This window comes from Canis lupus, chromosome 26 (assembly GCF_011100685.1).
Source record: "Canis lupus familiaris isolate Mischka breed German Shepherd chromosome 26, alternate assembly UU_Cfam_GSD_1.0, whole genome shotgun sequence".
NCBI lineage: Eukaryota > Metazoa > Chordata > Mammalia > Carnivora > Canidae > Canis > Canis lupus.
In genome coordinates this window covers 10,199,470-10,224,923 of record NC_049247.1, presented here as the reverse complement: position 1 = coordinate 10,224,923, position 25,454 = coordinate 10,199,470, and the positions used below count along the sequence as shown (strand labels likewise).

The following is a 25,454-nucleotide window of genomic DNA, read 5'->3' as shown; positions in this document are numbered from 1 at the left end:
GATCTCTGAAGACTCTGAAGATTGTGGAAATCCTGACATGAGCTTAACTCTGGAGACCCTACTGTGTAGCACCGAAATTAGTTTTCCTGGAAAGGCTTTATATTGGATTGATATTTTGCATTTGTAGAAGACCATTTCAAGCCCTAAATAGATTTGTTATTAATATAAAAATCCCATTTTGGAGGGGTGCCTTGGTGGCTGAGTTGCTTGGGCATCTGACTCTTGATTTTTGGCTCAGGTCATGACCTGATCGACATTCCAAAACTGTCTAAAGATAATCCTATCTAAAAGCAAATTTTCAGCTCACCTGGGTAGCTCATTTGGTTAATTGCCTGACTCTTGATTTTTGGCTCAAGTCATGATCTTAGGGTCATGGAATGAAATCCCATGTCAGGCTCCATGCTTACTTAGTGAGGAGTCTGCTTGAGACTCTCCCTCTCCCCTCCACCCATGCATATGCTCACGTTCTCTCTCTCTCTCAAATAGATAAATAAATCTTTTAAAAATCCCATTTTGAGGGCAGCCCTGGTGGCGCAGCAGTTTGGCGCTGCCTGCAGCCTGGGGTGTGATCCTGGAGACCTGGGATCGAGTCCCACATTGGGCTCCCTTCATGAACCCTGCTTCTCCCACTGCCTGTGTCTCTGCCTCTCTCTCTCTCTCTCTGTGTCTCTATGAATAAATAAATAAAATCTTAAAAAAAAAATCCCATTTTGAGAAAATTTACCAAAAACAATTTTTAAAAAAATATTTTAAAGAGGGGTACCTGGGTGGCTCAAGTCGTGATCCTGGGGTCCTGGGATTGAGTCCCGCATCAGGCTCCCTCTGGGGAGTCTGCTTCTCCCTCTGCCTATGTCTCTGCCTCTCTCTCTGTGTCTCTTGTGAATAAATAAGTAAAATATTTAAAAAAAAAATTTAAAGAGTGAGACCATGAGCAGAGGGAATAACAATATTTATTTGTTCAACCGATTTTTTTTTTTTTTTTGAAAACTCCCCACAGGGAGCCTGATGTAGAACTCGATCCTAGAACCCAGGATCACGCCCTGAGCCAAAGGCAGAGGCTCAACCACTGAGCCACCCAGGTGTCCCTGGTCAACAAGATCTAAAAGAAGGTGCTTTTAAAATGCACAGGACTTACCTGGCCAGATCCCAGGTATAAATCACCACAGAACATTTTATGAACTACATGATCACCTATTTCAGATAGGCAGACTTTGGAACACTGCCTTCTCCCAGCCAAGGCTTTCACTGCTAGGTATCATCATATGGCTCAACCCCAAAAGAAATGGAAGATCTGACACTGGACTGAGTTAGCTTAAAGTCCACTTAATTGCCCCTTTCACTATCTCTGGTGTTCAAAAAATCAAAACTAAAGAATAGTATAAAGCGGGAAGGCAGCAGATAGGGTCTAAAAGCTCAAGTTGAGAGTTGGGCCACTCACCAACTGCCCCATCTCAACCCTGTCATCTAATTCCTATGGATTTCTGCTTCTTCATCTGTCCAACAGGGCTGTCTCCCAGGCATGCAGTGAGGTTAAAATAAAGGGGCTAAAGCACACTGAAACATTTAAGACCATTAAACCAACTATGAAGTAGATCATACCTACTTCATAGTTAACCTACCAGACTGAATCATGCTTTCAGAATAAAATGTAGTCCTCCTATGGCTCCTAAGCCCCCATCTGATCTAAGCCCTGCCAAGCTGATCGGCTCCCTGCATCTGATCGGCTCCCTGCATAGAGCCTGCTTCTCTCCCTGCCCTCTCTCTCTCTGTGTCTCTCATGAATAAATAAATAAAATCTTAAAAAAAAAATAAAAAGATCCTGTTGACCATATTCTAGATTTCTCAGAGTCTTGAGCCTTGAGAACCAAAAGGAAATTGGGTAATGATAAGCTCTGCGAGCGTTATAGTCACATGCTTCACAGCAAGGGAAGTAGAACACCTCTAAGCACAAAATACTTATTATTTGAGGGGACCTGACTGGCTCAGTCGGTAGAGCTTGCAACTCTTGATCTCTGGCTCATCAGTTCGAGCCCCACTTTGGGGGTAGACTTTACTTAATAAAAAATATATATATTATTTGAAAATATTCCTTTGCAGTCATATTTAATGTGATGGGGTTTGGGGAGATGTTATGTGAAATGGATGAACTGAGGGGCACCTGGGTGACTCAGACGTCTGTATTCGGCTTGGATCGTGATCTCCGGGTCCTGGGATCAGGCCCTGTGTCTGGCTTTCTGCTCAGTAGGGACTTTGCTTCTCTCTCCCTCTCTCCCACTCTCCCGCTCCCCCACCCCATTGTATGTTCTCTCTCTCTCAAATAAATAAAATCTTAAAAAAAAAAAAAAAAAGAAATGGATGAACTTAAAGATATTTAAAAACAAAGCCTGGAAACACTGTCAGACTTTAAGTATAGCCCCCTTCTATAAAATCTCTCCTCTAGACTAGAGAAGGACTTTATGAAACAGTACTCAAGCATAATAGCCACATGGTTTTTTGTGTTTGATCTTTAGGTTTTGAACTTTTATTTTGGGGAGAAAATTGTTTACCTTTACATATGCAAGGAGAACGTACTAATTGGCATAACTGGTGCCACTCACATAGTGACTTTTTTGTATGAGCCAGTGGTAATCTGTAAGAATCTAGTATATTTGGTACAACAGTCTTCTGACCGGCAGAAGCAGATAGACCCCTTTGGGCACCCTCTCACATGGTTAATAAGATGAATCATGTTTGGCTTAATTTTTTTTTTTAAATGGATTATTCCACATCTTTTGCTTTCTTTTTTTTTTTTTTAATTTTTATTTATTTATGATAGTCACAGAGAGAGAGAGAGAGAGAGAGAGAGAGAGAGAGGCAGAGACATAGGCAGAGGGAGAAGCAGGCTCCATGCACCGGGAGCCCGACGTGGGATTCGATCCCGGGTCTCCAGGAGCGCGCCCTGGGCCAAAGGCAGGCGCTAAACCGCTGCGCCACCCAGGGATCCCCTGTTTGGCTTAATTTTGACGATTTTCTGTTCCCTCCTTTTATTTTTAGAGGCTCGTTGAAAACTTTTGTCCATACGGTCCATCTGTTACAGAAACAGACTGATCTGGGGTCCTTGCCTGTAGCTGATGTACTATATAGGTAAGCTATCACTTTGGATCCTTAGCCCCCCCCCTCCCCACATAAGGGAGATTTGTGCGTAATAAAATTTTAATAAGAGATTGCTAACCTTATCAATGAATGATTCGTATTTTAAAATAAGTATATTCATCTTAAAATTTTTATCTCATCTTTCTTTCTTTGCAAGTGTTCCTAGGGTATGCTGATTCTCATTTTTTATTTTGTGGGTTTTTACAAAAATGTAATAGCTTATAATGAATTCTTATTACAGATTTTAAGATATGTTAAGGTGTAAAGCAGAAACTGAAAGTCATTCATAATCTCATTATCCAAAGATAACCACTCCTAATGTTTTGATATAAGTGCCTCCTCATTTCATATCCTACTCTCACACCATGTATATATAAATGTATATATAAAACCTATACATTGTACACATAGCTGTACTTTTATTATAACATTTCTATAAGTACTGCTTTGTAATTTTTAAATTTAAAAACAAATATTTTTTCCAGATATATATTTGTATAAGCCTATTTTAGTTGTGTGCTCTGTAAGATTACTTTCATTTTCTTGCTGAAATGGATAATCTTAGTGTCTTTATGATTCTCCCATCTCCCCAATTTTAGGCTGTTACTTTTGGAAGGGGGGCCTGGATCCCCCTCCTGTTTGCTCGGTGGCAAGCACATAGTATCATGGGGGTATGAAGACATGTTACCTGCACCAGATAGCAACACTGGCTCCAGTTCTGAAAATAAAGGTAATGTAAGGGTTTTTGCTCCTGTGATTGAAATTAAGATGTGAAGAGAGTGGTTTTAGATCATTGTGGCAAATGATTTTGATAGAACTGTGTTCCTTTTAATTAAAAGCACTAGGTTCCTATACAGTATGTTCATTGTCTGCTTTATCAGTAAAAGTGTAAAAGCTGATACTCAGTGAGGTAAGAAAATGGATAGGTTTTGCTATCGCAAGAAAACAGTATCATCCATATACTTTAGCCAAGGAGGCAGAATTACTTAAGTTGACTCCTGGGTATTTGTGTTTGAGCATGGGAGCCTCAAGTTGAATTTTTATATCTGTGAACAGAATATCAGATCTTGCTGCCTGAGCCTGATGCTGTTTACTGTTTCCTTTAGTAATTTATCAAGGGGGGTTTGGATGAACCTTCCCATCCTAAAAGTGCAAAAAAAAAAAAAAAAAAAAAAAAGAGAGAGAGAGGAAGGAATTGTTCAAAGGAGCATGAATTAAGATCTCCTTTAATAAAATGGGTTGGATTAAAATGTTTTTACACTTTCACATGTATTCCATATCTGTTTATTCTGATTTCTGTGAAAATGGCAGAAACTCTCTTAATTGACTTTCATTTGCCTGACTTGTGGGATGAAGGAGGCCTCTCCATTTTGTGCGTGGTAGATGTAGCGAGTGGTTCTGTGGCATGGCAGGCCAGCCACTTCTAGGCAGTGTGTGCACTGCCACTCCCACCTGTGGAGTCACAGGCTTGCCAGGAGTCCACCCTGCTCTCAAAGCTGTTTGTTGTTGGAATTGTTATTATGATTGTATCATTAAACATTACATAATTGATGAAATAGAAATTTAAAACACCTTAGGAAATTGTTTTTAAAATATTCAGTTTTCTTACTGAAAGACTTAAAGATATTTAAAAACAAATGAATCTCTAAGAAATTGATGTTAATTAGGTATGGGATTCAGAGCCTACTCTACTACTCACTCTTTCATTTATGATGGAGTGCTCCCTTCGGCAGCACATATATATATATAGAACCTTTGATGGGGGCAGACTTCTGGGGCAACCAGAAGGACAAGGGGTGCAGTCTAAGCAGCAGGAGCCCTGTGCACCTTTCATCCCGGGGCCTGTGTCTTGTTCATATCTACTGTTGTAACAAATAGTCATGTGAGCTCATAAGAGGAGCAGGCAAGACTTTTGGATATGATGCAACTGGAGTCCATGGGAGAAGCAAAAAGCTTGTGATATCCAAAAAGTTCTTAAATATTATAGGCTGAAATTGACATCTTCAGACGAAAGCAAATTCCCTTTATTTTCTCATTTTTACTTAAATATTTCCCTTGGAGTAGTTTCTTACTGAGGATGATGGAATTAAGCTGATATACTTGTTTTTCACTCTCTTGTACCTTTAATTTTGCTTCTACCTTGAGAATACTTTTTAAATTATTACAAGAAAAATAATCTTATTTTTTAATATGGAAACATTTGACAGATATAGAAGTTGAAAGAATGCTTTAGTCAATCCTGTGTATTCGTCACTCAGCTTCAAAAGGTATCAACTTGAGGCCGGTCTGGTTTAATCTGTCCCTTTAGCTACCACACTGTGTCAGACGACTCCTCAGAAAGCCTTGGCCTCAATCTAAAGAGGGGTGAATAAACAGATATTTATATGTTCCAGGTTAAAATCTTTAAGGAGGGAAATTAATATTTTATTTTATTTATTATTATTTTTAAATATTTTATTTATTTATTCATGAGAGACACAAAGAGAGAGAGTCAGAGACACAGGCAGAGGGAGAAGCAGGCTCCATGCAGGGAGCCTGACGTGGGACTCGATTCCCGGACTCCAGGATCACACCCTGGGCTGAAGGCAGCGCTAAACTGCTGAGCCACCCACGCTTCCCAATATTTTAAAAATGATTACTCACTTTACGTGTTTTTTGAGAAATCAGTAGTTACAAGTTCTAGTTGTCTTGGATTAGCAAACTGAATTCTTTTTTTTTTAAATTAAGTCAAATTAAATTTATTTAAGAGAGAGAGTGCACGCGCATGAGCAGAGGGGGAGGAGCACAGGGAGAGGAAGAAGCAGACTCCCTGCTGAGCAGGTAGCCTGATGCAGGACTCCATCCCAGGACCCCGGGTTTATGACCTGAGCCAAAAGCAGATGCTTAACTGACTGAACCACCCAGGCACCCAGTAGACTGAATTCTTAACAGCATACTCATTACTAATATGAGTGCTGTGTTGTGCATTTCCTTTAATATGCCAAGTAGTAGATAAACATAGTGAAATGATTATGAAAATACTGAAAGTTTTATAAGCTCTCTTTTTAAGACAGATTCTTTAGAAGGTTAAATTAGTAAACTGTTTTCTGCAGAGTGATACTGTTTTAGCTGGCTGAGGATATAGCTAAGGGGAAACAGTCGCTGGATGGGAAGTCTACAGAAGCAGATTTTAGTTTCATGTATTTCATTAGTATTTCAATATAATGTCATTTGCCATTTATCTGGAACATTTTTTTTGTACCAGAGAGTATATGGATGTTTTCTTGTGTTATCTCATTTAACCATCACAGTGACTCTTTAGGTACATATTATCCTCATCTTATGGATGAAGAAACTGAAGATCAAAAAGGCCCAAGGTCAACTAATAAGTGCCAATGCTCTTAAAAGTTCACACCTTTTAACTATAGAATCATTAGTGAAAGTACTGTAGTCCGAATCATTTCAGATTAGAATTAGGAAGGTATAAATTTGACTCTATGTTTGCTATTCAAAAAAGAAGAAAACTTCTGGCAGGCAGAACCAAGTTCTCCTGCTATTAACTCTCTGACCTCTTTCCCTGATCTTGGTTCCTGATCCCACATGCATTTTAGATGTTTGATTTGGGGGTTGGAGCCATCTTTCCTGGAAATGACATTGAAGCACTTATTTAGAAGTGCTTATCTTCTAAAGAGAGAAGAGATTATCTCTCACTCCACCTCCTAATGGCTTTTTCACTAGAAAAAGCACGTTTATAATTTCATTAGAAAAAGCATGTATATAATTTACCTGTGAAAAAACTATTTCAGATGCTGACTTGGGGCGCTGTCTCACGGCAGATGGTCTTTACCTGTATACTACTAACTCAGTTGGAAGAGGAGTAAGCAAATTGGGGTCTGGATTACATGGTACTCTCAGGTCAGTTGCACGGAACTTGCTGAATAATTTGGCTGGAACATTTCCCTCTTTATACAAATCTCTGTGAAGAAGACACCTGGGATGCATATACCACCCTTCACCCCCCCATCCCTCGCCAAGACTGACTATTTACTAAATAAGTCTGAACAACTTCGTGTAATTTGGGTTTTCTTGGATTAGTAGACTCTTGTTCTGTTAATGCATTTCGGCTTTGTTTTGACTCTAAAGAGCTTGGTAGCCCTCAAGTCATTGTTTCTAGCCAGAAATTCTTCTATGATTGGAATTGTAATATTAGTGACTTCTCCATGTTGATGAATGGACATTTTTCTAGTCAAGCCTTTTTGTACTTGGATTTCACGTTGGATTAGCAGTGTTTTACATTTGGGGTATAAGATCTGTGAATTGCTGCCAGAAGAAACCACAGTTTGAAAACCTTATATATATATATTTAATTAGATTTTTTCCCCAACTTTTTCTCCTCTTTAATTTGTTGTGAAAAATTAATATTTGTTGTAGTTTGTCTCAAAGTTAATGTAGTATATTTACTCTTCTTTAAATATTTTGCATACTTAGTCATTTTTAAAAATTAGGTGGAAAATGTTTGTTTGTTGTAGCTCATTGTGTGGTTTTGAACACTGCCTGGCTTCTTAGCCTGTATACCTTTTTTTTTTTTTTTTTTTCCTCTGCAGAGGTTTTGTGTACTGCCGGAATGAGGAGCTGGAACCAGGATGGGTTGCTTTTGGCAGTGGCAATCTTCTCCACCGGCCTGTATCTTTTGATAATAAACCTCACTCCCTTTTCCAGGTCATTGACCAGAATACCCTTCAGGTAAAAAAAAAAAAAAAAAAGAAAGAAAGAAAGAAAGGAAGGAAGGAAGGAAGGAAGGAAGGAAGGAAGGAAGGAAAGAAAGAAAGAAAGAAAGAAAGAAAGAAAGAAAGAAAGAAAGAAAGAAAGAAAGAAAAAAACATAAAACAAAAAACAAGACATTGTCTTTTGTATTTTGGAGACAGTGAGGGAAGTTCTTGACCTCCTCAGAAGGAATAAGAGCACAGTTGATCTAGTTTCCTGCCATCATAGGTAGCATCCTTTTAATTGTCACCATTTGGGCATTCTGTTTTTTCCTCTGATATCTTAGAGTTTTCCTACATGAGCTGAGTGAATGTGCTCTCTAAGAGATTCTAAGGCCATCAACAAACTTTTATGATCCAAAAAATTCTAGAGTGTCAAAAATGGTATACATACTAGCTGTCTTTTTTTTTTCTTTTGCCATATCTATTTTGGGAAGACATCATTTCCTTATTTGATTTATTCTAAACAGCCTTTCTGTGGGAATGGGAGCCTTGAAATGAGTTTGGATAAAATCATTATGTGTTAGGGATTTGGAGCTCATCTTTAGTGCTTCCAAATATAGCACTCTATCATAGCACTTGCTGCATTATGCTGAAATCACCTGCTCTTGTCTCTTCCTCACTACCATGCATACCTTTAAGTCTGGACCCTATCTTACCTATCTTCGTGGGCTCAGGATATAGCACAGTGCCTTGCATTTGATTGATAATAGTAACTGTCATTTATCAGTGTCCTTGTGCCAGGCCCTGATCTAGGCAATTTACATATACTTCTACCTGTGGGGTAGAAGTATGGCAGTTTCATTTTAAGACAAGGCAACTGAGGCTAGGCATATTGTAAGCACTTGGCAAGTGTTTATTGTTGAGAGAGGGAATGTAGCTCTAATGTTAAGGGACTTGCCCAAGGCTGCACAATAATGGCAGCATAAGAACATGGTTCTTAGCACTAAAGTTTGAACTTTTTACAATACACCTTTCTGCTTTTCAACCAAAGATGAACTGAATGGTTAGAGTTCCCATCTGTGGGGTGAATGCCCTGGGAGTAGTCTGTGCAGGACTTTCTTCTTCTTTTTTTTTTTATTTTTAAGATTTTATTTATTTATTCATGAAAGACACACAGAGAGACAGGCAGAGGGAGAAGCAGGCTTCTCGTAGGGAGCCCGATATGGGACTCAATCCCAAGACTCTGGGATCACGCCCTGGGCCAAAGGCAGACGCTCAACCCCTGAGCCACCCAGGTGTCCCTATGCAGAACTTTCGAGGGATGTTACATCTCCTTTTGTCTGTCACTCAACTGTGCCTTTTCTGGGGAACAGGGACTGAGTCTTATTCACTGTTGTATCTCCAAAGCACACAGTAGCTGCTTAATAATTGTTAAGTGAGGGAATCCCTGGGTGGCTCAGTGGTTTAGTGCCTGCCTTTGGCCCAGAGCGTGATCCTGGAGTCCCAGGATTGAGTCCCGCATCGGGCTCCCTGCATGGAGTCTGCTTCTCCCTCTGCCTGTGTCTCTGCCACTCTCTCTCTCTCTCTGTGTCTCTCATGAATAAATAAATAAAATCTTAAAAAAATAATAATAATTAAGTGAATAAAAAACAAATTGATGCCCAGTTCACTTCATTTTTTTTACTTCATTTTTTATTACTAATGCAGACAGATGAGAATATGTCCTATATTTATTTGAAGTAGAGTCATAAGCCTAGGAATTAAACGGATGTTAAATCTTGGGACATGGTTTTTATTTGAGGCAATGTCCATTTCCTCTGTGTTGCAAAAACTTCAATTTCGTCCAAGAAAACCGTGTTGTCACTAACGAGGTGATGTGCATTGGAACAATTTGGAGGTAACTTAGGTGAATCAGTAGCTGTCAATGTTCTAGATTTCGTGGTACTATTAAGTTCCAAAATGTGGTTACAGCAATGACATTAGTTTTTAACTTTTGAAATAGACAAAACAAGTCTGGAAAAAAGCTCATATGAAATAAGTTCAAGGGTCAGAAGTAACCTTGGGAATAAGAGTTACTCACCCCAAGAGATGGAGTAACTGAAAGTGGTTCTTACTGTTACCGAAGGCATCTGACCTTCTCTAATTATTTTTATTTGGGGATTTTCAGTTCTGCTCCTACCCTCAGCATTTTTGAAAAACCTAGTTAGCAGTTTTTTGGGTCCCCATTTTCTCTCATTTTTTTTAAGGGCTTTTCTCTGGCAGTGAAAATGAGTATGTAATTACACATTCAATGTGAAATGTTGCAAAGCTCCTTTGTTACACTGAAACCAAAAGATGGTTAGTATTAGAAACATGGCTTCATGCCTGATACAGAGGTTAGGTGTTTTGTCTTTTTCCTCCTGATGGACATTGTTCATCTCAGTAAGCCCACATGTGCTGGGTGAGGGTCTTGTATGTGCCTTTGCTTGTTCACTTTCTTCTTTCCCCTTCACTCCTTTCTCTGCCTCCCTTGTTGTCTTCCTTCTGCCCATTTTCCACTTCATTCCACATTTATTATTTTATTTTATTTTATTTATTTTATTTTATTTTATTTTATTTATTTTATTTATTTTATTTTCATTCCACATTTATTAAGTAACTTTGAGTTAGACTCAGAATTAGGTGTTGGGATATAAAAGTAAATGTGAGATGATCCCTGCCCTTTTAAATATAACTAATTATCTGAAATTCTTACTAAGGAAAAGTTACTAAGGAAATTTTAGCAAGTACTATTTCTCTAAAGCATTTTTTGTTTTGTTTTGTTTTTAAAGATTTTATTTATTTATTCATGAGAAACAGAGACAGAGATGTAGAGACACAGGCAGAGGGAGAAGCAGGCTCCATGCAGGGAGCCCGACATGGGACTTGATCCCCAGTCTCCAGGATCATGCCCTGGGCTGAAGGCCGCACTAAACCGCTGAGCCACCCAGACTGCCCTAAAGCATTGTTTTAAATAAATGTTTGATAAAACATACATGCTTAGCAGATCCAGATACTTTTGGCCTGTTTTTATCTCACATGGCCCATTGTAGAATTTTTATATTTTTGTCCTGTAATTTTCACCTGTTAGAAATACCTGTTTTATTTTGACCAGGAAACCTATTGAATTCTGATTTTGGAATAATAGCATCGGTGAGGAACTGATAGAATTCATCGGAAGTTATATGTTGCACTAATGAAACTTTCTTCCCTCTCATGTCCAGGTGTGCCAGATGGTGCCAATGCCAGCCAATCATCTCCCTGTTGGCAGCACCCTGAGCACTGTGCACCTTTCTTCAGATGGTACTTACTTCTACTGGATCTGGTCCCCTGCCAGTCTGAATGAGAAAACACCTAAGGGACATTCTGTCTTCATGGACATTTTTGAGCTTGTGGTGAGATTCACTTTCTCATTTTGTGGTGTTGCAAGAAATTTCCATTGGGCTTCTTTTTGTATTGGTTTACAAAGGACCTGAAAAAGTTGGAGTATGTACAGTGTGTTTACTTTTGCCTCAGAATTGGTTATTCTTTTGGATTTCTTTGAAGGTTTTGTTTGGTGTTGTATGACAGAGACAGAGCCAAGCTTTCTGAAGGTTAATCTGGCAACAGAGTGCAGATAATAATAGTTGATGTGTAGGCAGTGGTTTTTTTTTTTTTTAATTTTTATTTATTTATGATAGTCACACAGAGAGAGAGAGAGAGGCAGAGACACAGGCAGAGACACAGGCTCCATGCACCGGGAGCCCGACGTGGGACTCGATCCCGGGTCTCCAGGATCGCACCCTGGGCCAAAGGCAGGTGCCAAACCGCTGCGCCACCCAGGGATCCCAGGCAGTGGGGTTTTTAAGTAGAAATGCTTGTGGGGCTTTTTGGAAACATGGAGCTAAAACGCAGTGGCAAGATTGGGGCTATTGTACACATTGGGAGTCTCTGATAGTGAAGACGATTAAAATCATGTGAACGCATTCATTCAGTGGATACTAGCTGAATGCCTACTGTGAGTCAGGCCGTGTTGCCTTTAGGTGGTAGGACTACAGTGATGGGCAAGGTGAGCAGGATCCTTGCTCTAATGGAGCTTGTGTTCTGCCTAGTGGGTGGGTTGGGCTGGTAGTGGTCGAGTGATAAAAAATTAACCATGAACAAGTGAGCAAGTAAGTGGATAATTTTAAGTAGTGAAGGAAAAGTAGTAGTTAACCAGATGAAGAAGTTGGGGAGTGGGGGAGAATCAAATATTCTAGGAGGAAGAGACCATAGGTGCAAAGGCTCTGTGGCAGGAGCAAGCATGTGTATTTTAGGAAATGACAATGGGCCTGGGTGGCTAGAATGTAGAGGGGAGAGCTTAGTGTAAGAGAGGAGGAACCATGGTAGTCTAGAATTGCACTTGTCTACTGCAGTGTAGCCCATAGCCACATACTGCTATTTAAATTTAAATTAGAATTAAATAAAATTAAAACTTTAGTTGCTCATTCACATTAGCCATGCTTTAGGGGTTCAGTAGCCACATATGACTGGATTTGTTTTTTCTTTTTTTCTATAAGGAAGAAAATAAACCTGTATATTTTATTTAACATTCATTCTTAAGTTACAGTTATGCCTAAACAATCCGCATCTAATTAAAGAAACCTTAGTATAATCCTTAAAAAAAAAAACACATTTACATTTAGAAACATCTTCTACACTTATGAATAAATTACATGCCTGATATACATTAACCAATAAAGAATACCAATATGAGAATTCAGGACATTTATTTTTCTGTGTGGAGATTTAACTACTGTACAACACACACACACACACACAAAACAAACTCACAAAACAATGGTGTGTAATAGGTAGTGAGAGACACTTAAAATAAGCATATTGAAAATACCTACAAACAGGCTTTTTTTTTTTTTTTTTTTTTAGGCAACAAAATATTTTCAGTCCTTGACACCTTCTCACACTCACGTAGCACCACAGATGCAAGGACTTACAGTAAACGTATACAACCTCATGCTTAAAACCTAAAGCATGACTGAATAGAATTTATACATTATGATCTATTAAGTATGCAGTACATACTTCTAATGTTTTATACATTAAATTACCCTGCAGCATTTTGAAATTTTAACATTTATGCAAAACAACTTTTGAAAGACTTATGAAACAATTTTTCAAGGATTACCTCCAGGCTGTTTACACAGGCATTGGTTTGGTTAAGAGGGAGAACGGCAGCAGCCTCAAGGTTCATACTGAATGAAAATGGTGTCTGTGCATGTCAATCCATGTAAAAAGTACATATATACATAGATGGCACAAAGATTTGTGCAGTTGGAATCACCAGTGCAAATGCATGCATTTGAGGTACTTATTTTTTCCATGGTCAGGTATAATTATGCACAGATATGATTGGATTTGTATTGAACATCAGAGATCTAGACCATTTCCATTGTTGAAGATCAAGTTCTGTTGGACAGTGCTGGTCTAGATAGTATTTGTAGAGGCCTATAAAAGAAGAAATTGCCCCAAACCAATATGTGACAAAACCTTTTTTAGTGATGTAATTTACAGCCTCCTTCTGGGAAGAAATTCGCATTCCTAGGAAAAAAATAAACACTGAAGTAATTTTTGAATACATTTTAGTAGGGTTTAAATTTGTGCTGGGAAGTTTATCAGCCAGTCAGCCATCAGTCAGGTGTCTAGTATTGTAAGGTACATTCTCTTCTTTTTCTATCTAGTTTTCACAGTTTAAGCATCTTCTTCTTTTTTCTTTCTTTCTTTTTTTTTTTTAATCATCTTCTTTAACAAAATGTTCCAGCTACAATGAGTCTTTGGTCTGCTAGAGATTGTACTATTTGAACATGTATTCCTAATTGTCAGAAAAGCTTGTTGTTTTTTAAAGACGTTATTTATTCATGAGAGACACACAGAGAGAGGCAGAGACATAGGCAGAGGGAGAAGCAGGCTCCCTCTGGGGAGCCTGATGTGGGACTCTGTCCCTGGACCCTGGGATCACAACCTGAGCCAAAGGCAGATGCTCAACCACTGAGCCACCCAGGTGCCCCTTGTTGTTGTTTTTAACAAATTTACCAGCTGGCTAAATGATTCAGGTCTTTATCCTAAGTATAGTGGGAAAACATTGAAGAATTTCCCCTTTCTCTTACATGCTTTTAAGTTAAAAGAAAAAACTATCAAAGAAATCCACAAACATGAACTAGAGCTTTAGGTAGCACATCTAGGTTTGTTTTTGTTTTTTTTTTTTAAGATTTTATTTTATTTATTTATTCATGAGAGACAGAGAGAGGTAGAGACACAGGCAGGGGGAAAAGCAGGTTCTAAGGAGGGAGCCTGATGTGGGACCCGATCCCGGGATTGGGATCATGCCCTGAGTCAAAGGCAGACGCTCAACTGCTGAGCCATCCAGGTGCTCTGCACATCTAGGTTCATCATGGAAAGTGAGAAAGCCCCTCATGCTGGCCACAGGTTGTTCTCATATGTACTCATTTTAATGGTTTCCGGTTTTCATTCTTCTATTGGTTGTCTTCATTTCGCTAAGTAAAAAGCTTATTACTGTTTTTTTATTTGTGAACTCCATATATATATTTTTTCCTCTCTGAGATAGATGAGGATTTGGTCTAATCCTTCCTCTTTTCTTCCTCATAATATATTTATTCTTTTTAATTCCTCTTTTGGTTATCTTTGTAACTTGCAGTGAAACCTGTATTTCTTGTTCCTCAGCTCTAGGCTGCATCTCTTGTTCCTCGTCTTCAGAAGATGGAGATAGTGTCCCTTCCTGTCTTTCAGTGTGGGGCAAGCCTAGACTTGAAGTGCATATATATTTAGGGGAAATCCAAGAGGAAGAGAGATGAGTCACCCCTACCAACCTTGGAGAGTCCTGGGAATTCGAAGCATGAGGTGTGGTGTGGATGCATGGCAAGAGGGGCATAGGCTGAAAGTTAATAAAAAGAACTGTCTTCCCCTTTGCTGGTGTACACATCTGTGCTCAGATACTGGCTGCCCAGGCGAAAGACTATTTTATTTTCTGAAGAAACTGAATGACTGGAAAAAAGATCTCCGGGTACAGACACTGGGGTTCATTTAAGGAAAAGGTCTGCTGTCCTAGTGAATCACCCACAAGTGATGTCTTCCAGTAAGCAAGGCTTAACCGTGTGCACAGCATTCCTCATTAGGGCTGAACGTTTAAAAAACAGGAGATACACACACACACACACACACACACACACCCCAAAACACCCAGAAACAAAACAAAACAAAAAACCCCAACATAACAAAACCCCAAGCCTTGGAGAGGTATATGTGGAGGGGAAAATAAATAGATTATCAGTATTTTGCCAACTTTCTTTTTTTTTTTTTTAATTATTGAAGCCAGATGATGGGTGCGTGGGGAAGCTTGTTACTATTTTGGTGCACATTTAAAAAATACTGTGTTTTTTAAAAACTTTATTTATTTTTATTTATTTATTTTTAAAGATTTTATTTATTTATTCATGAGAGACACAGAGACAGAGAGAGAGAGGCAGAGACACAGGCAGAGGGAGAAGCAGGCTCCATGCAGGAAGCCCAACGTATGGGACTCGATCCCAGGTCTCCAGGATCATGTCCTGGGCTGAAGGCAGTGCTAAACCACTGAGCCACCCGGGCTGCCCCACTTTTTTTTTTTTTTTTTTTTTTTTTTTTTTTTTAGATTTACTTATTTGTGATAGAGAGAGAGAGAGAGAGCAAGAGGCAGAGACACAGGAGGAGGGAGAAGCAGGCTCCATCCCGGGAGCCCGATGTGGGACTCGATCCCGGGACTCCAGGATCGCGCCCTGGGCCAAAGGCAGGCGCCAAACCGCTGAGCCACCCATTGATCCCCCCCCCTTTTTTTTTTAAATTTTTAAAATTTATTCATGAGAGAGAGAGGGGGGCAGAGACATAGAGGGAGAAGCAGGCTCCATGCAGGAAGCCCAATGCGGGACTTGATCCCAGTACTCTGTGATCATGCCCTGAGCCAAAGGTAGATGCTCAACCGCTGAGCCACCCAGGCATCCCCCCAAAAAGACTTTTTAAAGCAGACAACTAAGGATTTCTAAAACCAGTGAGGAGGGATCCCTGGGTGGCGCAGCGGTTTGGCGCCTGCCTTTGGCCCAGGGCACCATCCTGGAGACCCGGGATCGAATCCCACATCGGGCTCCTGGTGCGTGGAGCCTGCTTCTCCCTCTGCCTGTGTCTCTGCCTCTCTCTCTCTCTCTCTCTCTCTCTGTGACTATCATAAATAAATAAAAAATTAAAAAAAAATAAAACCAATGAGGAAAGCCTCCAGTATAAAAATTAAAAATATAGCCAATAGGAGTAGAATATAACTTTGTAAACTCTATGTGAGATATGAGATTTTGCATTCATACAGTAGCACAGGAGGTCATGAGAAAAGATCAGAAAATGAACAAGAGCTCCTGGAAATTAAAACTATGGTTGTCAACATTTAAAAAAAATAAAAGAGTTAAAGATAAGAAATCTCCCAGAAAATAGAACAGAATAGAATAAAGAACAGTAAGTATGAGAGAAGAGATAAAAAATGTAAAGGAGCAATCCATCTAAAGTCATAGTAATAGGAGTTCCCAAAAGAGAGCAGAAAGAAAAAGGACAGTGTGATCAAAGAAGGAATACAAGAAAAACATCAGACTAAAGGACCCTGGTGTCTTAGATTAGCAGGTATCTGACCTAGTGAATGAAAAATGCCCCACACTGTGGCGTATCATCTTGAAATTTCACAGGATCAGGGGTAAAGAGAAGGTTCTGAAGCTCTAGAGATAAAATCATGTACAAATGAGAAATAAGGAAGGCACCCTCCTATTCATTAGCATTATTGGATACACAGAGTCATGCTCTCAAAATTCTGAGGGAAACTGATTTCCAGCCCAGAAGTTAAGTCATCCAAAGGGTCCAATCAAGTGTGAAGACCACAAAGATATTTTTAGCCATATAGTTCTACGATCAAAAGCCCATCCCTGCCACGGAGGAAATAGAACAACTAAAATAGCCTCTGTCAGTGGCATAAAATGAAATGTTGGTGAAGGAACCTGCTCTAGATTAAATGAACAACCTTTGAATCATTTTTGGAGTCTGAATCAAACCATTATAAAGCATTATAGAGACAATTTGGAATTTGAAATTGAAATGAATATTAAATGAAACCAAGAGATTATTTTTAATTTGTTTTTAAAGTATGTGAATGGCATTGTGGTTCTATAAATTGTTCACATCTTTAGAGATGTGTAGTGAAATATTCAGAAGTGGAATTACTTGTCTGAGGTATACTTTAAAACGCTTAAGAAGAAAAAAGCGATAGGTAAAACTGGTATGGCAATATCTAGATTATAGTTGAATCTGGAAGGAGGTTCATTAGACTATTCTCTATTTTTGTACGTTTGAAATTTTTCATCAAATAAATTAAGCACCACCAGCCACTAGTTTAGCAGCTTCTAAGATGCTGACTTGGGAAACTAAACACAGATCTCTGGCCAACTGCCTATGGTACCTCTGTGGAATGGAACATTGAATAGCTATTAAAAAGTATGAGGCAGATGTGCATAGACCAAGTAGACTAATTTCCAAGTTACATTGTTTAGTACAAAAAGCTAGGTTCACAACACTGTATTCACTACCTGCTGTGTAATAAAAGTTAAGCCGGGGGTGGGGTGGGGCGGGGGTGAGCGTCAGGGGATTCCTTCTGCAATTGTCCTCCTGCATTAACAGCTTTCCTCTCAACGATCATTCACCACAGCATACAAATACATTGGAGGATATCCTGTCTTGTAGGTAAAACAAAATAAAAAACCTCCCTTGACCCGTACTCACCTCCACTCTCCTATCTTTGGCTTCCCTTTATAGCACTACTTTTGAAAGAGTTTATTACTGTTTCTATGTTCTGTCTTTCTGTTTGCTCTTGAGCCTGCTCCCATGGGTCTTGTATCGCACCCCATTCCACCAGAACAGCTAGCTCTTCCACATTTGCCAGTGTCTTGCACGTTACTGAGTTCAAGGTCGACCTTGTTGTCTTTTTACTTGACCTTTTAGCAGTATTTTCATGTGGCTTATCACTCCCCCATTCCTGAAACTGTTTCAATTGGCTTGTGGGACCTCTCACAGGGCTTCTGCCACTGGTTGTTCCTGCCCAGCCCCACCTTCCCTACCTCTCAACAAGTATGTGCTTCCGGACCTATTTCCAGGAGGCCTTCTCTTGCTGTCTGCTCTTCCCTCGTGGCTGGGCTCCTACAGTTATGGAGCTTTAAACACCTCAATGTACTGATGGTGCTCAAATCTGCTGCTCAGCCAGAATCTGTCCCTAGAGCTCTGGCTGCATATCGATGTGGGTGTTTATTTGTATGTGCACAGGATATGAGACTTTTTCAGTTGGAAGTCTGATCATCACTGCCAGATAAATACGCCCCTCCGCCATACTCCTGATTTTACCCCAGAATTGCTCTTCTGGAAGCTTTCCAATTTTAATTGATGGCATCTGTGTCCTTCCAGTGCTGGCCAGAGACCTTTAGTGCTACTCTTTTTTAAAAAAGATTATTTTATTTTATTTATTCACCAGAGACACAGAGAGAGGCAGAGACACAGGCAGAGGGAGAAGCAGACTCCTTGCAGAGAGCCCAATGTGGGACTCAATCCCAGGACTCCAGGATCATGCCCTGAGCTGAAGGCAGGTGCTAAACTGCTGAGCCACCCAGGCATCCCCCCCCCTTTTTTTTTTAAGATTTTATTTATTTATTCGTGAGACACACAGAGAGAAAGAGAGGCAGAGACACAGACAAAGGGAGAAGCAGGCTACCTGTGGGGAGCCCAGTGTGGGCCTCAATCCCTGGACCTCAGGATCAGGCCCTGGGCTGAAGGCAGTGCCAAACCACTGAGCCACCCGGGCTGCCCAAGGATCCCCTTTTAAAAAGATTTTATTTATTTGAGAGAGAGTATGAGCAGGGGGAGGTATAGAGAGGGAGAAGGAGAGAGACAAGCAGACTCTCTGCTGAGTGCAGAGCCCACCAAGGGACTCAGTCCCAGGACCTCTAGGATCATGACCTGAGCTGAAGTCAGATCTTAACTGACTGAGCCACCCAGGTGCCCAAGACTTTTAGTGTCACTCTTGAGTCCTTTTTTCCCTCCCAAATTCCGTGTCTAAGTCAGCAAGTACTGTCTGCTGAACCTTCAAGGGGCCCCCTCTTCACCTGCCACTGTCTGCAACTATAGCTCTGTAATGCCACTCTAGCCACAGCTGGCCTCCTTGCTCACCTGCTAACACACCAAGTGTGCTCCCACCTCGACGCTATCATGCTGGGCTGTCCTCTCACAGATAACCATGTGGCTTATTCTCACTTTTTTTAGATCTCTGTTCAAATAAGCACCTTATTAGAAAGATCTTTCTTATTATTCTATAGAAAACATTTTATATGTGGGGTGCTTGGGTGGCTCAGTTGGTTAAACATCCAACTCTTGATTTTAGCTCAGGTCATGGTCTCAGGGTCATGGGATCAAACCCTGTGTGGGGCTCTGCATGCTGAGCTCCAGGTCTGCTTGAGATTCTCTCTCCCTCTACCCCCTCCCTTCCCCACTCACACACGTGTTCCTTCTCTAAATAAATAAAACATTTTCTATGAAATAAAATCCTATCCCTTCTTATCCATTTTACCCTGCTTTATTTTTCTTTATAACTCATTACTATCCATTTATTTGCTTATCTGTTGACTTTCCTTGGCCTAGAATGCTCTAGGAGGGCAGGGATTTTCGTCTCTTTCGTTACCTGCTATGTCCCCCGCACTTGGAACAATGCTTGGCACACAGTAGGTGTTTACAAAATATTTGTTGGATGAATGGAATATCAGAAATTGGTTGCCTTGGGGCGCCTGGGTGGCTTAGTCCATTAAACATCCGACTTTGGCTCAGGTCATGGTTCTGGGGGTCCTGGGATTGAGCCCCATGTCGGGCTAGACACTCAGCAGTGAGTCTTCCTGTCTCTCTCTCTCTGCCCCTCCCCCTTCTTGTACTCCCTCTCTCAGATAAAATCTTAAAAAAAAAAATTAGTTGCCCCTAGCAAGACTTGCTTTCTATCATCTTTTTGTTTTAAAAGCTTAAAAATGGGCTTAAAATTTTTAAGTGAATTTTTAGTGATCTTTATGCTAAGATCAAGAGTTTCGTGCTCCACTGACTGAGCCAGCCAGGCACCCAAGTAAATTTTTATAAAAAGGAGAACTTGGTTAATAGCATTGAATTCTGTAAAGAAGTCAAGATTGAAGCTGAAAGAAGTTGTTGAATGGAGAATATGGAGGCAATGGGTGGTAGCCTTAGCAGGAGCAGTTGTGGGGGTTTGGAGAAGTGAAGGCAAGTGGAATTGGTTGAGTATGGTGAAGAGGGTAACATGAGAAGAACAGCTAGTTCTCTCCAGAGGTTTGTCATTAAAAAAAAAAAGAAGAGAAAGGAGAGAGAGATAGTGAAGTAGACTGTGGAGAGGCTGAAGTATTTTTAACTTTGTTTTTGAAATTTTGTTTTATTTATTTATTTTTTAAGATTTTATTTATTCATGAGAGATACAGAGAGAGAGAGAGAGAGAGAGGCAGAGACATAGGCAGAGGGAGAAGCAGACTCCATGCAGGGAGCCTGATGTGGGACTCAATCCCGGGACTCCGGGATCATGTCTCTGAGCCACGCAGGTGTCCCTGTTTTTGAAATTTTAAATTATTGAATGGATAATAAAGACACTTTCTTCAAAATTGACAAATCACAGGTCTTAGCCATAGCCCTCTGATGAACTGCCTTGGCCAAACCAGACAAAAAAAGCTTATAAAATGAGGGATTTCCAGTAGATGATTCAAAGTGTTCCAGCCCTGAAACTCTCCTTCACCCCCCAGCTTTATTGAAGTATTGCTGTCAAATAAAATATAATTTTAAGGTGATGATTTGACATATGTATATATTGTGAAATGATTACCATAATCCAGTTAGCATCCATCACCTCATATGTTTACCACATTTGTGTCTGCGTGTATGGTAACATTTAAGATAGGCTCTTAGTAACTAACATCTAAGTATATAGTGTGATTAACTATATGTATTCACCATGCTATATGTTAGATCCCCAGAACTTAATTCATTTTCTAATTGAAAATTTGTACTCTTTGACCAACATTTCCCATCTCTCCCACCCAAAGCCCCTGGCAACTACAATTTTTTGTTTCTATGAGTTTCTTTTTTGTTTTTATCTTCCAGTGTGAGATCATTACAATATTTGTCTTTCTCAGTCTGATTTATGCACTTAGTATAATACTCTGAAGGCTCATCCATGTAGTCACAAATGGCAGGATTTCCTTTTTTAAAGGGCTGAATACTAAAATTCTTTATTTTTCTGATTCATGAAAAATTTTGGTTTCTAAATAGTATAAATATTTGCTACTTAGATGTGGCTAATGATAATTATTGAGAAGAATTAGGTTTACTATGAATTATTATTTCACCCAGATACTTGCAAGTACTGATAAATTTCTCTACAAATTTAGTGATGGTTACATTGTTTTGAATATTTTATTTTTAAAAATAGCCTATTAACATAGTTATAAGATTCAAATGCTACGAAAGTCTCTGACCTACCTGCCTCCTAATTCATTTTCTCTCCCAAGAGGCAAATAATGTTAATACTTTCTCCTGTATTCTTCCTAATATTAACACGTACAAATACACATGTATATTTTTTCCTTTTCTGTTCTTACACAAATGGTAATTTGTTATGTTTTTTTAAAAGTAAGCTCTATGCCATTGTGGGGCTCGAACTCATGACCCTGAGATCAAAAGTCACATGCTCTACCAACTGAGCCTGCCAGGCGCCACTCTCCTCCTTTAAAATTTTTTTAAGTAACTCTACGCCCAGTATGGGCATTGAACTCACAACCCTGAGGTCAAGAGTCCCATGTTATACACATTCTGTGCCTCATGCAAATAAGTAGTGAGAGGGTGGTGATTGGTAAGGTCAGATAGGTAAGCCAGGCCATTTCATGTAGGGCCTTGCAAGGTATTTGGATTTTATTCCATTGGACATGGGGAACTCTTAGAGAGTATTGAGCAGGAACTGGTTTTAATAGTTCACATTAGCTTTTGGGTCAAGAATAAAGCAGGATTTAAAGTTTTTAAAGAGACTAGACAGCTATAGAAGAGTCCATATATTTTATAATCAGGAGAGAAATATGTGTGTGTGTATATATAATTTTTTTGAGAAAGTATGAGTGCAGGCTGGGGGTAAGGGCAAAAGGAGAAAATGAATCTGAAGCAGAGTCCACTCCCATCGCCACCACACAGAGCTCAATTTGATGACCCTGTATGACTTGAGCTGAAGTCAAGAGTCAGGTGCTTGACCCAACTGAGCCACCCAGGTGCCCGAGAAATTAAATATTAAAAACCTATTTTTGGAACTTCAAATACCACCAGCTTCTGTCATTTTTAATGAAAAATCAGCTGAGTTTGACCTATAAAATAGATGTGTTGGTACTTAAGATTGAGGGAAAACTAAAGGATTGAAGTCTGGCTAAAATGAATAGATAATCAGAGCAGGATCTAACTGTGCTGGTCTCTCAAAATGATTTTTTTTAAAGATTTTATTTATTCACTTGACAGAGAGAGTGTACACAAGCAGGGTGAGCACAGAGGGAGAGGGAGAAGCAGGCTTCCCCGCTAAGCAGGGAGCCCAGTGTAGAGCTCAATCCCAGGACTTCAAAATGATTTCTTACTGGGCATCTGGGTGGCTTAGTTGGTTAAACGTCTGCCTTTGGCTCAGGCCATGATCCCAGAGTCCTGGGATCAACCCCTATGTCAGTCTCCCAGCTCAGTGTCTGCTGGGGGGTCTGCTTCTCCTCCCCTCACCCCCACCGATTGTGCTTTCAAATAAATCTTTTTTAAAAAAGGATTTCTTATTAACTCAGGTTGGAACAGATAAGTAATCATTATAGAAGGTAGACTATAGAAATATAATTTGGAGTACAACATAAAGGGAATATAGAGAATACCTAACCTGACTATTAATATGAAATAATCTCTGACTTTGGGGGTATTTCAGTTATCTTCTCAACAAACGACCTCAAAACTAAGTGACTCTGAGCAATAATGACTTAGAGGTTGACATGGCTCATTTGAGTGGTGGTTCTTCTCTATATGGGGAGGCTGAGATCACACCTGCACCTTCATTACAGCTTGATTGGGGCTGTAAGAGTCAAGACAGCCTCTAATTTTCCAGCTTTTTCAGAGCATAAGCACTCCTCAAGCCTTGCCTGCATCATGCTTTCTGATGGCCAAGCCCAGAGTCGGTATGCAAGGGAACTAAACCAGGGCATGACTCCAGGATGCATCATTCCCTGAGGTTCCCAGTGTAATAGCCTTGGAGTCTTAGGCTTTTGAAGTTAGAAGGCACTTAGATTATGGCCTTTAAGACTGTAGAATCACTGAACCTTCTATAACTTTTTCACCTTTTCAGAGCACCTTTTTTTACATCTTCTGTTTTGTTCTGAGCTCTTCCTGCCCCCACATATACATACTCTCTCCATAAATTGTTCTTCTCTCGAGATTCAGAGACCTTTTTACTGCTATTTTGTCCTCTTTGTGTCCCTTCTTAAACATATGGTTAGTATAGTAATGGACACTCTGTGTCCCTTCTATTTCCCCACAGGTTTATTATTTCCTTTAGATTATGATCTGGATGTCTGAGATGTCCTTCACTCATTGGTATTAATCCAGTACCTATATGACTTTCTTTGTCTGAATAGCAGGGTAACAGGCCTTTGTTTTAAAGGAGCTCATATTAGGGTGGGGAGTTTGTACCAAACAAGAACAAAACCATTTCAGCTAGTGATAAATAGAAGAGGTGAGAAAATAAAACAGGATGGTGTGATAGTGAGTGGGGCAGAGGTGAGGGTCTACTTTAGTTCACCTGACAGATCTGGTCTTTCTAAGGAAGGACATTGGAGCTGAGACCTGGATGATAAGCAGCCATCCATCCTGACGGATAGGGTGACTGACCATCCCAGTTTGCCTGGGGCTGAGATTTCTCAGGTCATGGAACTCTCACTGCTAAAACCAGGACAGGCCTGGGCAAACTGGAACAGTTTGTTAATCCAGGAAGAGGGAACAGCAAATCACAAGGCCTAGAGTTAGGGGGAAGCTTGGCATTTTGAAGGTGTGACAGAAGGCCAGTAGGGCTGTAAGTGAAAGTGTAGTAAGGGTGAGCAGAGGCAGGAGAGGCTGGGAGGTCTGTGGATGATGGGCCGTTTGGGCCCTAATGGTAGTTTGGGTTTTATCTTAAGTGTGTTGGGAAACCACTGCTGGGTTCTGAGACCAGAAGTTACATAGTTTTGTTTACTTTAGTGAATGATCATTGGCTGGTGTGCAGAGAGGATCATAGGAGTGCCGGGTAGAAACAGAAGGCCAGTTAAGGAAACAGGAGAAACAGTTAAGAGGCTGGGTCAGTCCTCAACTTATGAGGATGGTGGCCTGTGCTGGGTGTCTGCAAGGTGGGAAGCTTCTTGGCACTAACTCGCTGCTGCTTACTCCTTCTGGCTCTTTCCCTCCTTTCTAGATCAGTAGCTTTTGCATCCTGAAAAGCTTCTCTGCCAAGTAGAGGTTCCCAGATTTACCACTTGTGCACCAAACCACAGCCCTCTTTGCTTCCCCAGATGCTTTATCAGCTTCTTAGTATTTTCAAAGTACTTGAACACAATGGTATAGTTTTTTTAAGGTCTCCATTGATTTTTCTCATGGGACCAGATTGGGTAATGCTTTCAAATGCCAAGCTTAGAGTGATTGATTTTTATCTTGGATGCCTTTGAAGGGTTCTTCCTAGAGCTGTGGGACCTAAATATAGCTATACTTGGTAGGGGTTGCTCTAGCCAGAGGGTGGGGAGAGAACAACGTGGATGTGTTGCATTTTAGGCGACAGTAGGCCATTCGGGAGGAAATGCCGGGGAGTGGGAGGCAGTCAGGGAGGGTGGGACTGGATCTCAGTAGCAAGGACAAGTCTGTTTATAGGAACGTGGGAGTCACACCAAGAAGAGGTGGGATTGGATTCAAGCGGGAATGCTGGTTTGCTTATTCAGCAAGGCATTGAGTATTTATTGCTGTCTCCTGAGTGCTGAAGATGTTATGGTGAGCGAGGCAGGCAGAATCTGTTCTTGGGGAGCTGGCATTCAGTTGGGGGGAGAGGTAGAGGAGCCAACAATAAAGGAAGCAATGAGTTAGATGACTTTAGAGAGCAGTCAGTGCTGTGTGGGTAACAGAGCAGGGTGATGTGCTCTGGCTTGGGGAGGGGTGGAGGAGATTATTCTTTAGACTGGTGATCAGGAAGGTCTCTTTGAGGAGGTGGTATTGTACTTGAGACCTGAATGATTGGAAAGAGCTAGGCATGGAAGATCTGGGGACAGAGTGTTCCAGGCAGAAGTCTTAGGCACCAGAGGCTGGGTCTCATCCTAGGCAAGCTTCTGTTTAAGTAAGTGGGTATACGGACTTGTGTCAATTCTGCTCACTAGCAGAGTACCTTACACAGAGATAAATGTTCATATGAAAAAGACACAAACCAGGATTGTGTTCTGCTACCAAGACTGAGGAAAGAGA

At 40.4% G+C, this 25,454-nt stretch overlaps 1 protein-coding gene across 7 annotated transcripts in view; it reads left to right on the top strand.

Moving 5' to 3' along the window:
• The window catches only part of HECTD4 (HECT domain E3 ubiquitin protein ligase 4), a 188,882-nt gene that overhangs the window by 54,193 nt on the left and 109,235 nt on the right, over positions 1 to 25,454 (top strand). For all 7 annotated transcript variants that reach the window (XM_038575137.1, XM_038575138.1, XM_038575139.1 and 4 more), the window contains exons 3-7: positions 3,034 to 3,123; positions 3,732 to 3,862; positions 6,918 to 7,026; positions 7,716 to 7,854; positions 11,060 to 11,230. In XM_038575137.1, the coding sequence (XP_038431065.1) occupies positions 3,034 to 3,123; positions 3,732 to 3,862; positions 6,918 to 7,026; positions 7,716 to 7,854; positions 11,060 to 11,230 (640 nt within the window). The remainder of the gene's footprint in view (positions 1 to 3,033; positions 3,124 to 3,731; positions 3,863 to 6,917; positions 7,027 to 7,715; positions 7,855 to 11,059; positions 11,231 to 25,454) is intronic.